The sequence below is a fragment of the Schistocerca cancellata genome, chromosome 3 (genome assembly GCF_023864275.1).
Source record: "Schistocerca cancellata isolate TAMUIC-IGC-003103 chromosome 3, iqSchCanc2.1, whole genome shotgun sequence".
NCBI lineage: Eukaryota > Metazoa > Arthropoda > Insecta > Orthoptera > Acrididae > Schistocerca > Schistocerca cancellata.
In genome coordinates, this window is record NC_064628.1 from 380,566,895 (window position 1) to 380,581,719 (window position 14,825).

The window sequence follows — 14,825 nt, forward strand, 5'->3', positions numbered from 1 at the left end:
ACTTCAGTATATCCTTTCATGCCATGAGGAATCCTTTCTTCTGTGTACTGACTCCTTGTGCAGCCTGAAAACTATGAACCAGTGCTACCCTCGTCATCCTTTGGTAGAGTCCATCCACGAGTCCATCTATGCCCTGGAATGGTCCAGTCGTTCAGTGGTGTTCATATGGACCCGTAATCACATCGGAATCCCAGGAAATGAATTTGCTGACAGGCTGGCCAAATAGGCTTCATGGAAACCACTTCTGGAGATGGGCATCCCTGCAGCTGACCTGCATTCGTTATTACGCTGCAAGGTTTTTCAGCTTTGGGATACGGAATGGCAAAATATCAGTACAAACAACAAACTAAGAGCCATTAAGGGGACCACGAATGTGTGGAAGTCCTCGATGACAGCCTCTTGCAGGGACTCCGTGGTTCTCTGCTGGCTCCACATTGGCCATGCCTGGGCAACACATGGTTACCTCCTGTGCCGTGAAGACCCACCTCAGTGTCGGTACAGTGCCCAGTTGACAGTGGCCCATATTCTTCTGCTCATCCTTCTTTGGCTACCCTGCAACTTCATCTTCGGTTGCCGGACTTGTTATCATTGATTTTAGCAGACAAAGCCTCATCAGCTGATTTGGTTTTACATATCATCCATTAGGGTGGGTTTTATCATTGATCTGAGTTTTAGCACATGTCCTTTATCCCTATGTGTCCTCCACCATAGTGCTTTTAGGGTGGAGGTTTTAGTGTGTTGCAGGGTGGCTGGCTTTTCCTTTTTATTTTCGTGATCGGCCAGCCAATGTAATCTGCTTTCTTGTTTTACTCTCTTCTAACTGTTTCTTGCATCTCTCTGTTGTTTTCTTGTCCTCTTTTGTTCCTTTTAGTGTTCATTGCCTTTCCTTTGTTCTTGTGGTCTTTCCTTTCTTTCCATTTTGTGTTATATGTCTTGTCTGTGGTATTTTCACACTTGTGGCATTGTTTTATTAGGAACAAGGTACTGATGACCTCGTAATGTGGTCCCTTTCCCCCTCTTTTATACCAACCAACCAAATCTGAATAGCAAGTAGTGCATCAAAATTTCCCATCAGGAGCTGTATTTGTTGAAAGGTGAGAGGAGGAGATTAGGCGAGAGCTTTGTTTGTGGACACAATCTATGGGATAGTTGAGTGAGAAGTTTTTATATAGGTGTTGAGAAATTTGGTGGTGGAATCGATACATCTGCCATGGATTCATAGGCTGTAGGACAGGGAGTGTTTGGTGTGGAACAGGTGACAGTTGTCAAAGTGGAGCTGTTGTTTATTGATTGGTTCTGTATGGAATGAGCTTTGGATTTGAGCTTCAAGGAAGAAGAATTCAGATTTGGCATAGGTGCTAGTGAACTTGAATTGTAAAAAGGAGTTAACCTGTTGCAGGAAATAGAAGAGTTCCGTGTCACTATGACCCCAGACAAAAAAGATGGGGGATGGGGATGGATATGAGATGTTCCAGGAAATGGTTGGTACCTCTTAAATGTTGACAGGAGGCTCTGCATGAAGTGTTGAAGGTGCAAGTAGTAGGAGCTTTGATGCCTGCTACAATGTGACAGTTGGAATGGTTGTTCATATGTATTTTGAGGATGTGTGGTTGCACTGGTCAAAAGGGGTAAAGAGTTCATTGGATGCAGTTGAGTGTCCTTGTGTAAGAGAGAGAGAGAGAGAGAGAGAGAGAGAGAGAGTGTATGTGTGCGCGTTGGGGGAGGGGGGGAATTGTTTCTTTCTGAGAGTTCCAAAAGCTAACAGCACAGTTTTTTATATACTTTCACATCTGTCTATCTGTGTTACTTAGTCCCGCCTCCTGAAGCTAATTGCTGGCCAACGATTCTGATTTTTTGTAAAAATTCAATCAGTTTCATAAATGAAAAACACAATATTATGAATGTTCTACAGGCTTAATTTATTTGTTTAACCATGTTTAGCCCTACAAGGCCATCGTCTGAGAAGTTATTATGTTTGTACACAACACTGAAATAGAAGTTACTCTTCTAGACGGAAGCTCGGACACGTGCTAAATGCCATCTTTGGCAGTGCAGCAATAATAGCTGGCCACAAACGATCAGATTTTAGCAGCTAGTGGCTAGTGTTGCTGTCTCTGGATCACGGGGTCCGGGATTCAGTTCCCAACTGGGTGGGGGATTTTCTCTGGCCGGGGACTTGGTGTTTGTGTTGTCCTCTTCATTTCATCATTATCATTATCATCGTCATCATCATTCATGACAGTGGGTAGATTGGAATGAGTAAAAAATTGGACTGTGTAAAAATGCGGACTTTGTATGGGTGCTGATGACCGCGCAGTTGGGTGTCCCACAAACCGATCATCATCATCATCATCATCATCATCATCATCATGGATATTTCTACTAGATTCTTGAACATCACCAGTCCCTGCTTGTGCATTAGTGAATATATAATCTTCTGACTGGTACCTGCAGTTTCCGGACATGGCAATCTGGCTTCTCAGCAGGTACACAGACACAGGGATTTCCACGATGGGCCTCATTTAGGAAGTCCGTGAGTTTTCAGCAAGCCAGTGGCTGAATTGTTGCTCCGGCAGACTGTGTAGGCTTCTTGAAAGAAGCGTAAAAGGGGGTATAGGGGATGAGTGGTATAAACTGACACTATAGTAAGTGCCAATAGTTGCTTGTAGTATGCTCATTGTTTCAGGCTGTTACCTGTAACTGTATTATGTCCATTATTTTACAGTTATTATGAATTACTGTACTTAACAAAGGTTCAAGAATGCCCTTTCACTAGCATATTGAATATTCATATCAGAGGAATGCCCTTAGATTCTAAATCAGATCTATATATCTGGAATGTTGCCTTTCAGCAATCCATTTTTTTACAAACTGCCCAAAACTGCCACAATTTTCTTCCTAGCATTGCACATACTTCCTCTCGATAATATAAACTACTTTCAAAGTGTGAAACTTCTTACAATCAAATAATGTCTCAAAAACGCCATAATGTATGATGTACTTTTTGGTCAAGACGTACTCATGTCTCCTGAAATCTGTTGCCCATGGTCTCTGGCCTGTCAAGCAAGCAACACAGTCCTGGCTAAAAATCTGCCAATTTGCCCCCACCCATAAATGGACCCGGTCTGTGGGCAGCTCAGAAAGACTAGACCTGACAGGCATGGCCCATGCATCAGTGGGAAATGACAGGTCTCAGATGGGTGGGCTAGGCTCATGATGAGAGATACCAATGGAATTGGGTAGTGGATTAGGCTCATCACAGAAATCTGTTCATGCATGGACAGCTAATGCAATTAAAAAGGTAACTCATTGGACAGTAAATAAATATAAAGGAAGCATACCAGGAAAAGCATTAACACTAAACTTAAAAACAGTGTCTACATAACAATTTAAGTTAATGAGCCAAATATTTTTTTTTTTAATTTTACAAGAGTACTAAGGAATTACTTGAAAAGGTAATATATACGTAAAATGATACATAAACAGAGTAAACTATAGAACTGACAATCATAACAATAGAATATATTTAGTAAATGGCCAATCATAATAAATAAATACAGGAAAATGGAGGAATAGACAGGTGGGAAGCATTTGGAAAGCAGTGAGAATTAAAAAGTTTAAAAGAAGGGAAGTATTAAACTGCATTTGGTCATTTAATTTTAAATCAGGACTGTTGTTGATTTCCCAGGCTTATAACAGGTTGAGGCTTACGCTTTTGTTGGCTGAGTGGAGGACATGGGACTGCTAACATAGTTGAGACCTCCACTCAGTATGTGCTCAGCAAATGTGGAGTCATTGTGCTGCAACCTCCACCTGCATTCGTGTTCAGCCAACCTAGCTGCTGCATCTCTGCCTGACTGACCAACACAAAACTTATCACAGTCGGGCAAGTAATTTTATATACTCCACTGATCACCAGTAATTAGGTCTTTTGTTTGCTTATGAAAATACACTGTGCTGTGGCATACTCATGTAGCAGAAAATCCTATTGTTAAAGCAAAAACAAACATGATTTATGGGACATAGTACATTATAGAGCAACACATAAGATACAGTTTGTGCGTAGTATAGAACACATTGACTGGACAACAGTAATACAGCGTAAAGAATAGGCCAAGCACTCATTTGCGATCACTTAAATAATGTTGTTTCTTTGGCGGCTCATCAGAGAGTGCGAGGGGGCCGACCCAGGTGGCCTCCCTAAGTGGGCCTGTGAACTGTATGGACACACACGCTCTGGAATTGCATATGTCATGAGTGAAGTTACATCGCTCCCCTCCACTAGGGAGTGGGAAAACCATATCTATACACACATACATAAAAAACAGTAGGTACCAAAACACGCATGGTACAGTAAAAAAACACTGGTACCGAAAAGCACTGGTACTGCAAAAAAAAAAAAAAAAAAAAAAAAAAAAAAAAAAAAAAAAAAAAAAACACCGATCTCACAAGTGACTGATATTACGAGTCACATAAAACACCACTGACTGTGCTGGCAACCTTTTCATCACCCGATGACGGCTGCTGCTGCAGCGTGTGGCAGACAGCCACTGGCAAGCCATTGCGGAACTGATGAGGAGACAAGTTGGGCCGGCTGAAGTGGCCGTGCAGTTCTAGGCGCTACAGTCTGGATCCGAGCGATCGCTACGGTTGCAGGTTCGAATCCTGCCTCGGGCACGGATGTGTGTGATGTCCTTAGATTAGTTAGATTTAATTAGTCCTAAGTTCTAGGTGACTGATGACCTCAGAAGTTAAGTCGCATAATGCTCAGAGCCATTTGAACCGTTTTTGGACAGGTTGGTGCGCCATCCCCTCACTTGTCAGATGCCATAGGGCAGGACCAGGGATGACCTCTCCATAGTGACGCCCTCTACATCTACATCTACATCCATACTCCGCAAGCCACCTGACGGTGTGTGGCGGAGGGTACCTTCAGTACCTCTATCGGTTCTCCCTTCTATTCCAGTCTCGTATTGTTCGTGGAAAGAAGGATTGTTGGTATGCCTCTGTGTGGGCTCTAATCTCTCTGATTTTATCCTCATGGTCTCTTCGCGAGATATACGTAGGAGGGAGCAATATACTGCTTGACTCTTCGGTGAAGGTATGTTCTCGAAACTTTGACAAAAGCCCGTACCGAGCTACTGAGCGTCTCTCCTGCAGAGTCTTCCACTGGAGTTTGTCTATCATCTCCGTAACGCTTTCGCGATTACTAAATGATCCTGTAACGAAGCGCGCTGCTCTCCGTTGGATCTTCTCTATGTCTTGTATCAACCCTATCTGGTACGGATCCCACACTGCTGAGAAGTATTCAAGCAGTGGGCGAACAAGCGTACTGTAACCTACTTCCTTTGTTTTCGGATTGCATTTCCTTAGGATTCTTCCAATGAATCTCAGTCTGGCATCTGCTTTACCGACAATCAACATTATATGATCATTCCATTTTAAATCACTCCTAATGCGTACTCCCAGATAATTTATGGTATTAACTGCTTCCAGTTGCTGACCTGCTATTTTGTAGCTAAATGATAAAGGATCTATCTTTCTGTGTACCCGCAGCACATTACACTTGTCTACATTGAGATTCAGTTGCCATTCCCTGCACCATGCGTCAATTCGCTGCAGATCCTCCTGCATTTCAGTACAATTTTCCATTGTTACAACCTCTCGATACACCACAGCATCATCTGCAAAAAGCCTCAGTGAACTTCCGATGTCATCCACCAGGTCATTTATGTATATTGTGAACAGCAACGGTCCTATGACACTCCCCTGCGGCACACCTGAAATTACTCTTACTTCGGAAGACTTCTCTCCATTGAGAATAACATGCTGCGTCCTGTTATCTAGGAACTCCTCAATCCAATCACACAATTGGTCTGATAGTCCATATGCTCTTACTTTGTTCAATAAACGACTGTGGGGAACTGTATCGAACGCCTTGCGGAAGTCAAGAAACACGGCATCTACCTGTGAACCCGTGTCTATGGCCCTCTGAGTCTCGTGGACGAATAGCGCGAGCTGGGTTTCACATGACCGTCTTTTTCGAAACCCATGCTGATTCCTACAGAGTAGATTTCTAGTCTCCAGAAAAGTCATTATACTCGAACACAATACGTGTTCCAAAATTCTACAACTGATCGACGTTAGAGATATAGGTCTATAGTTCTGCACATCTGTTCGACGTCCCTTCTTGAAAACGGGGATGACCTGTGCCCTTTTCCAATCCTTTGGAACGCTACGCTCTTCTAGAGACATACGGTACACCGCTGCAAGAAGGGGGGCAAGTTCCTTCGCGTACTCTGTGTAAAATTGAACTGGTATCCCATCAGGTCCAGAGGCCTTTCCTCTTTTGAGCGATTTTAATTGTTTCTCTATCCCTCTGTCGTCTATTTTGATATCTACCATTTTGTCATCTGTGCGACAATCTAGAGAAGGAACTACAGTGCAATCTTCCTCTGTGAAACAACTTTGGAAAAAGACATTTAGTATCTCGGCCTTTAGTCTGTCATCCTCTGTTTCAGTACCATTTTGGTCACAGAGTGTCTGGACATTTTGCTTTGATCCACCTACCGCTTTGACATAAGACCAAAATTTCTTAGGATTTTCTGCCAAGTCAGTACATAGAACTTTACTTTCGAATTCATTGAACGCCTCTCGCATAGCTCTCTTCACACTACATTTCGCTTCGCGTAATTTTTGTTTGTCTGCAAGGCTTTGGCTAAGTTTATGTTTGCTGTGGAGTTCCCTTTGCTTCCGCAGCAGTTTTCTAACTCGGTTGTTGAACCACGGTGGCTCTTTTCCATCTCTTACGATCTTGCTTGGCACATACTCATCTAAGGCATATTGTACGATGGTTTTGAACTTTGTCCACTGATCCTCAACTCTATCAGTACTTGAGACAAAACTTTTGTGTTGAGCCAACAGGTACTCTGAAATCTGCTTTTTGTCACTTTTTCTAAACAGAAAAATCTTCCTACCGTTTTTAATATTCCTATTTACGGCTGAAATCATCGATGCCGTAACCGCTTTATGATCACTGATTCCCTGTTCTGCGTTAACTTTTTCAAATAGTTCGGGTCTGTTTGTCACCAGAAGGTCTAATATGTTATCGCCACAAGTCGGTTCTCTGTTTAACTGCTCAAGGTAGTTTTCCGATAAAGCACTTAAAAAAATTTCACTGGATTCTTTGTCCCTGCCACCCGTTATGAACGTCTGAGTCTCCCAGTCTATATCCGGCAAATTAAAATCTCCACCCAGAACTATAACATGGTGGGGAAATCTACTCGAAATATTTTCCAAATTATCCTTCAGGTGCTCAGCCACAACAGCTGCTGAGCCAGGGGGCCTATAGAGACATCCAATTACCATGTCTGAGCCTGCTTTAACCGCGACCTTCACCCAAATCATTTCACATTTCGGATCTCCGTCAATTTCCTTCGATACTATTGCACTTCTTACCGCTATAAACACGCCTCCCCCTTCACTGTTCAGCCTGTCTCTGCGGTATACATTCCAATCTGAGTTTAGGATTTCGTTACTGTTTACGTCTGGTTTCAGCCAACTTTCTGTCCCTAGTACTATATGGGCGTTGTGATCGTTTATTAATGAGAGCAGTTCTGGGACCTTTCTATAGACGCTCCTGCAGTTTACTATTATCACATTAATATTGTTATTCCCTGTTGCATTTTGCCTACTCCTATCTTGCCGCGTCTCAGGAGGCGTCTTGTCGGGCCTAGGGAGGGGATTCTCTAACCTAACCCTCATTGCAGTCAGTGCCAGAGGCTTCAGCAGGGGCATTGGAAACAGGACCTAGCAATACATTTGGTCTCACCATTAGATTGAGGATGAAATGGGGGAACTGTGAGAATGCAAGCACCACTAGCCTGACAAAAAGATGTAAATTCTTGAGAAACAAACTGGGGGCCATTATCGGTAACCATGATACATGGAAGGTCCTCAGTGGCAAAAATCTTAGACTGATGAAATAGTGGCTGCCATGGACATGGACGGACAACGTGCCACATAGGGAAATGGAATAGGCATCCATTACAATGAGGCAATACTGATTTAGGAAGGGCCCAGCAAAATCAACATGAAGATGCTCCCACAGGCAATGCAGCATCGGCCAGGGGGAAAGATGCCCACGGGGTTGCCTGTCCCATACATCCTCATACGACCACCTAATCCAGTCCGATAACTAACATCACCTATCCCATCAAAGGCAGGGCTACCTCTGAAACCAGTCATATGATTTACAAGCTAAGCTGCAACCACTGTGCTGCATTCTATGTAGGCATGACAACCAGTAAGCTGTCTGTCCACATGAACGGCCTTCGACAAACTGTGCCCAAAAAATAAGTGGACCACCCTGTTGCTGAAGACGCTGCCAAACATGATACCCCTCATCTCAATGACTGCTTCACAGCCTGTGCCATATGGATCCTTCCCACCACCACCAGCTTTTCTGAATTGCGCAGGTGGGAACTTTCCCTGCAATACATCCTATGTTCCCATAACCCTCCTGGCGTCAACCTACGTTAGTCACTTTCCTCACCCATCCAGCCCCCTCCCTGCTCCCATTCCAGCACTACTCAGCTGTCATTTCACTGCCACACCCAGTCTTTTAATTTCTTCTTATTTTTATTTCTCTCCTTCCACTACTTACCCCCTCCCCCCTCCGCACCTTCTCTCCTGCCTTCCATCTAAACTGCAACACTTCACTGTCCGCCACTCCCACCATATTATCCCTCCTCCTTACCCGCCCCAGCCTCCTCCTTACCCCCACCCAGTTGCCACTCCCATCATGCACTGGTGCTGCTGCTCGCAGTGTAGTTTCAGCTCTCTGAGACTGCAGACGTGTGTGCAAGTTGCATTTGCGTGAGTGTGTGTGTGCGTGTGTGTATGTGTGTCTACTGCTGACAAAGGCTTAATGGCCGAAAGCTATGAGTGTGTGAATCTTTTTGTTGTGCCTATCGTGACTCAGCATCTCTGCTATATGGTGAGTAACAACTTTCCTTCTCTGGTATTGTTACATTCCATCCTGGATTTTCCATTGTTTGATTAGTTTATGCTTATCTATACATGTCACCCTTTTGTTATCCCATTTCTTTCACTCAATCACCCCCTCCCTCATTCCCTCCCACTACACTGAACAATTTGATTGGGATCAAGTGGACTACTTCTTAATTTACCCATTTATACAACCAACACAACTTCTTCATCAAATCTGACATGAAGTTCATGATTTGATCCATTATTTATTATCTCTGACACACCAGGCTTCAACATCCATCTGTTCACCAACGCTTGCACAGCTGTGACTGCCTTCCGGTCCAGCATCAGCACCATCTCGATGTAACAAGAAGAGTGGTCTGTTACAGTCAGCACAAAATGATTCCCTGCTGGAGTTTGTTTAAATGGACCTAACACATTCACCCCAATAACCTGAAATGGTTAAGTCACTTCTGGCAGCCTCTGCAACAGCACTTGCTTCCAACTTACATCTTGACATTGCGCACACTGCACACAATTCCTTGCATACTGATCGACATCACCTTTTCTTCCTCTCCATCAGTATTTCTCTGTCATCCTCTGATTCATTGCTCTGCACCCTTCATGGCCAGACAAAATATGATCATGCATTTCTCTTAGCACCTCTTCCCTTAGCTTCACTGGCACAACCACTTGTCGCCCCAATCTCATCTCCTTACATAACAAATCATCACACATACCAAACTGCTGCTACTTACTGTACTGCTCACATTAAACTCAGCACTTTGTGCTGCTTGCCACTCAGTTAAGTCTTGATCCAGTGCCCGACCTTCCTGCTTAGTGCATCCACATTTCCATATTTCTTCCCTGGTTTGTGGAGTACTTTGTACCCAAATTCACTGAGTTTTAATGGCCACCTCGTCAGTCTACTAGGTGGGTCCTTCAAACTTAGTAACCACCTCAAAGCATCGTGGTCAGTCACTACTTTAAACTTCCTCCTATACAGGTAACAATGGAAGTATACTACTACATACATTAGGCTAAACATCTCTCTCTGCATGGTAGAATAATTACTCTCAGCTCCATTCATGTGTTTTGATGCAATTGACCTGGCTCAAAACACACCCAAGAGCATGGTTTAATGCATCGCACAATACTATAAATTCTGTCCAAAAGTGCACAAATACCAACACTGCACCTATCATCTACACTTAACTTTAACCCTTCAGGTGCTTTCTGACACTCCTCAGACCACACAAATTTGATATCTTTTCTTAGTAATTGCACAAGTGGTTGTGCTACCCTCTCACGAATTTTTGATAATAATTTATGAGGCCCAAGAAAGACTGGAAACTGGAACTCTTTGCTTTTTCCAGGCAGTGTGAAATCTTGCACCCCCTGTATTAACCACAGATTAGTCTTCACACCTTTCTAGCTAAGTACATGACCCAAGTAATTTACTTCTTCCAGTGTAAAATGACACTTCTCAGTACTCAGTGTTAAATGTACAGCTTGTAACCTCTTTAGCACTTATCTCAGTTGGTAGTCTTGCATATCCCTTGAAAGAACAATTATGTCATCCATATATGCCAAATGTTGATAAGGCTTTCATCCATTCAACACTCCCACCAACCAAATGCTGGAATATTGCTGGTGCATTTTAAACCAAATGACATTCTTTTACACTGGTAATATCCCCAAGGTATTGAAAACACAGTCTTCTATCTATCCTCTGCAGCCACCTCCAACTGATAGTACCCACTCCTTAAGACCATCATCGAGAAATACTGGCACTGCCCAAGATTTTCAATGGTTTTCATGATGTCTAGAATGGGGCAAGCATCTGTTATTGTCTTACTGTTCAAATGGCAGTAGCTGCAGCGTAATCGGTACTTCCTTGTAATGTCTGTAGACTTTTTCAGTATATGGGTAACTGATGCTCGTCTGCTGTTATGCTAGCAGCTAACGGTTGATAGACAAACTCTTCAAAAATTGTCTGCAGAGACTGTGGCATCCTGTACAGCCTCCATTACACTGGTGCTTTGTTCCCATCAGGAATCCTGTGTTGCACCGTGTGCATTGCAGGCAGTGGCCCACATGGAAAGAACAAGTCTTTAAACTCCAACAACAGTTCTTCTATCTGTGTCCTTTTTGTTCCCCTCACATGCTTAATCTTCCCACGTAAAAAGTCATCCACTCATTCATCATGTTTTTCCTTACTCTTCACAAGATCAACAGGTTTAAGTACATTCATGATAATCAGCTGCCCTGCAGGAACAGTTTAACTATCCACAAGCCTGCTCCACTCCCTTTCAGCTTCCTCCTTCCTCCCTTCTGCTTTTCCTTTTTTCCTTCTCTCCATAATCAACATATTCCTCATGTCCCAAGACCCATTTTCAATCAACTAATTGTAGTGCTCTTTCTGAAACTTCTCTCCATACTTTGGAGTTTTGCGATAAGCTGTAGCGTTCTCTTCAGCATCAAGTGCTCTTTAATCTCCTAGCCAGCTCCACATTCTTCACTCAAAATTTATCTATTTCACCTCTTAAAATTTTAAACACCTCCATGTGGTGCCCCCTGGCAGTACTGACAGACCTGCTTCCTGTGGTACTGACCACAAAGTGATTACCTCTTATCAGTCACACAAACACAAATGGGAGAAATACTTCAAACACACCACTATCCCAAACCTCCCACTACTTTACGTGCCTAAATATCCCGCCATATTCCTTGTTGTGCACAAAACAAAAACGAATTACTAGAACACGTAACTGTAACACAATTGTATCACTTCTTAAAATAACTCAACTACTCTTGCCTGATTGACTGCTCATAACCAGTCCTAAGTATTGAAACAATGACTAAACATAGCTTTACCTCCTGAATCACTGTACATGGCTACAGCTTATATACTACTAGACAGTGAGTGACACTTCTTGCTCATGACATCCATATTCCCCGTATCAACCAGGTAGAAATTAACACATATATTTACGTCACCTCGAAATACCATGTGTGTTCACCTGTCGCATACTGATCTTACAAGCACAACTCAACACCTGGCAAAAACAACTGAGTTGCCGTGACACTCACATGCAGAACAGAAAAAAAGCTGAAAGACTGCACCCATCCCACCATGAGTAGATGAAACTGCACATCCACAGTGGTCAAGTCATCATCCCCATCCACATATAGCAGTTGTAGGATACAGATCAGACGTCACGCTGTGGGGGTTGATACACTCTCCACTGCCCACTGTTCATGATATAACCCTCCCGACACGATTCTGCAGGATGTGACACTGATTTCAGGCACTACTCTACAGGGCAAGCAGTGGAATGATGGACCAGTGGGGCCAAGTGATGGACTGGTGTTAGTGTGAAATTTTTTATTAGACTTCAGTTAAACATCTTGTCACTGACAAGGTGAGGCAGACATGCCCTACTCTGATGCAGCAAGCTAGCAATGGCCAACAGACAGCTGACATCAGCCCCAGCAAAGAGGTACATGTGTCAGTGCCCTGTGATGCTAACGTCAGTCTGGCAGAAATATAGTGACCCATCAGTTCACCGAGACCTTGACATCAGTAGCATTCTCCTTTTCATACTGTGACTGCTTTCATCTGCAGAATACCTGTGCCCTGTGCCCAGGTGACTCAGGCCAGGCTAGTGTCCACCATGGTGACGAGGGAAGACTGTGTGCATGGGACACGACGTGCTGCCCCCTGGCTGTAGTGTGATGGCAGCAGGCACAGACAGCAGGCGGGCAGCACTGTGGCACCAAGTCTGACAGGATGGACTTAATGCAGAAGACAGTAGCTCTGGCCCAATCTCGAACCGATAGCTGCAGCTGGCAGTGCCCAGTCGTCTCATCGTGTAGCATAGTCCTGGCATTGTGGTGGTGCTGCTTGACTCAATGAATCTGCCTCAAAATTCACAGTTATTTACACAGTGCCAGGGCGTATTTGTTGCTCTATTACCCAGCTCCCCATCACATAGCTTATAACATGGTTCTTGTCCTTGAATGGTGACAACATCTTGCTTGCTCTGGCTATTGCTGCTATACAGCTCGTTTGTTTCACAATCCTTTTGCATACATGTTGCTATAAGATATATGTCCCCATACTGTGCTTACTGGCCTGCGGTAGCTAACGCAACACTCCATGGCAGCTTTCACTTTGAACTAGATAACAACACTACATTGGTTCAAGTGTGATGTTTCCTGCATTTGGAGTTACACAGTGATATATTATTTGTTGTTAAGTAAAACATTTACTCTATGTCACATATCCCATTTGAAGGGTGAATAAAAGTAAAATTTCAAATTGAGATTTTCACTCTGCAGCAGAATCTGCATTGATATGAAACTTCCTGGCAGATTAAAACTGTGTGCCGGACTGAAACTCGAACTTGGGACCTTTGCCTTTCGGGGGCAAGTTCACTGGTAGGTAGGAGACAAGATACTGGCAGAAGTGAAGCTGTGAGGATGGGGCGTGAGTCATGCTTGGGTAGCTCAAATGGTAAAGCACTTGCCCGCGAAAGGCAAAGGTCCCAAGTTCGAGTCTCAGTCCGGCACACAGTTTTAATCTGCAAGGAAGTTTCAAAAGTAAAATTATATCTTGAGCAGAATGGATATTTTACCATACCTCCAGAACAGCTGTTCCGACAGCACAGGCAAGTGGATTTCCACTGAATGTGTTGAAATGCAAGGATTTCGTTAAAGATTGTGCAATTTCTGTTGTAGTGACGACAGCTGCCAGTGGGAATCCATTACCAATACCTTTTGCCATTGTTACAATGTCAGGCTGCACATCATGCCCCTCAAATCCCCAGAAGTGATCTCCTGTTCTTCCAAACCCAGTTTGCACCTGTTGAAAGTAAATTATAGAAACATTCAGATTTCTGTTGTTTAGAGCATTGATCCACAAAAAGTTATTTTCAGTAAGATGATGCAAACAATTTCCTGTTTTGGCAGGCATAATTTCTTTTGTACAAAGCAGTGTGCTGAGGCTGCTGACACATATTAAATGTACAAACCTGCACTACCTAGGATATTTTTACAAAAACATAATATTTGTACAAAAACAGTTTAATAATATTGTTTTAGTCTATAAATTTGTAAAATAATACTAGTCTTGAATTACTTTTTCAAATCTTTTGCATTTATATTGGAAGTATTTTTAAAGAGAAATGTTGATATTCCTTACCTTTTTAGAACATATTTTACGTTCAGTAATAACATTTCAGTGTTTGCATGGTAAAAACAAAAAAATGTAAGTTCTTTTTTAAAGTCAGAATTAAAATTATATGTCAGAGACTCAGACTCAGAGGATCTAACAGCATCAAGACCGGAGTTACCAATGACTGCGAGGGTGCCCATACAACAGTTTTGTTTTGGAGGGGGATGGGGGGAGCTTGGTGTATCAAGTATTTTTAATATTTTGGAAGATGAATGGCAACATACAAGTAGCTATAATATAAGTTCCACTTGTGACCCTGTCAAAAATCTATGTAACACCAACTTGTAAATAATTTTCTTAAAAGAAAAACGTGTGGCTACACTATACTTTTTCCTTCCCCCAAGAGGTAGGAGGGGCGCTCTTGAATGACTGTATCTCTGCTGATGTAGTTATGATTTAAATTTGTTATCAAAGTTGTCAAAAATAACCATTCTTACTTTGTAACAACAAAAATAATAAATCATTGATAATATAATGTAAGTGGATAGATAAAAAAAATTTACTCACCAAGTGACAGCAGGGGAAAACACACACAAAAGAATTTGAAATTTACAAGCTTTTGGGGCCAGTGGCTCCTTCTACTGGCAGAAGAGTT

The 14,825-nt window shown here is 42.9% G+C and overlaps 1 protein-coding gene across 2 annotated transcripts in view; it reads right to left on the reverse strand.

Moving 5' to 3' along the window:
• Positions 1-14,825, reverse strand: part of LOC126175077 (alanine--glyoxylate aminotransferase 2, mitochondrial-like) — a 171,884-nt gene that overhangs the window by 11,126 nt on the left and 145,933 nt on the right. For both annotated transcript variants that reach the window (XM_049921606.1, XM_049921605.1), the window contains exon 8: positions 13,637-13,858. In XM_049921606.1, coding sequence (XP_049777563.1) covers positions 13,637-13,858 — 222 coding nt within the window. The remainder of the gene's footprint in view (positions 1-13,636; positions 13,859-14,825) is intronic.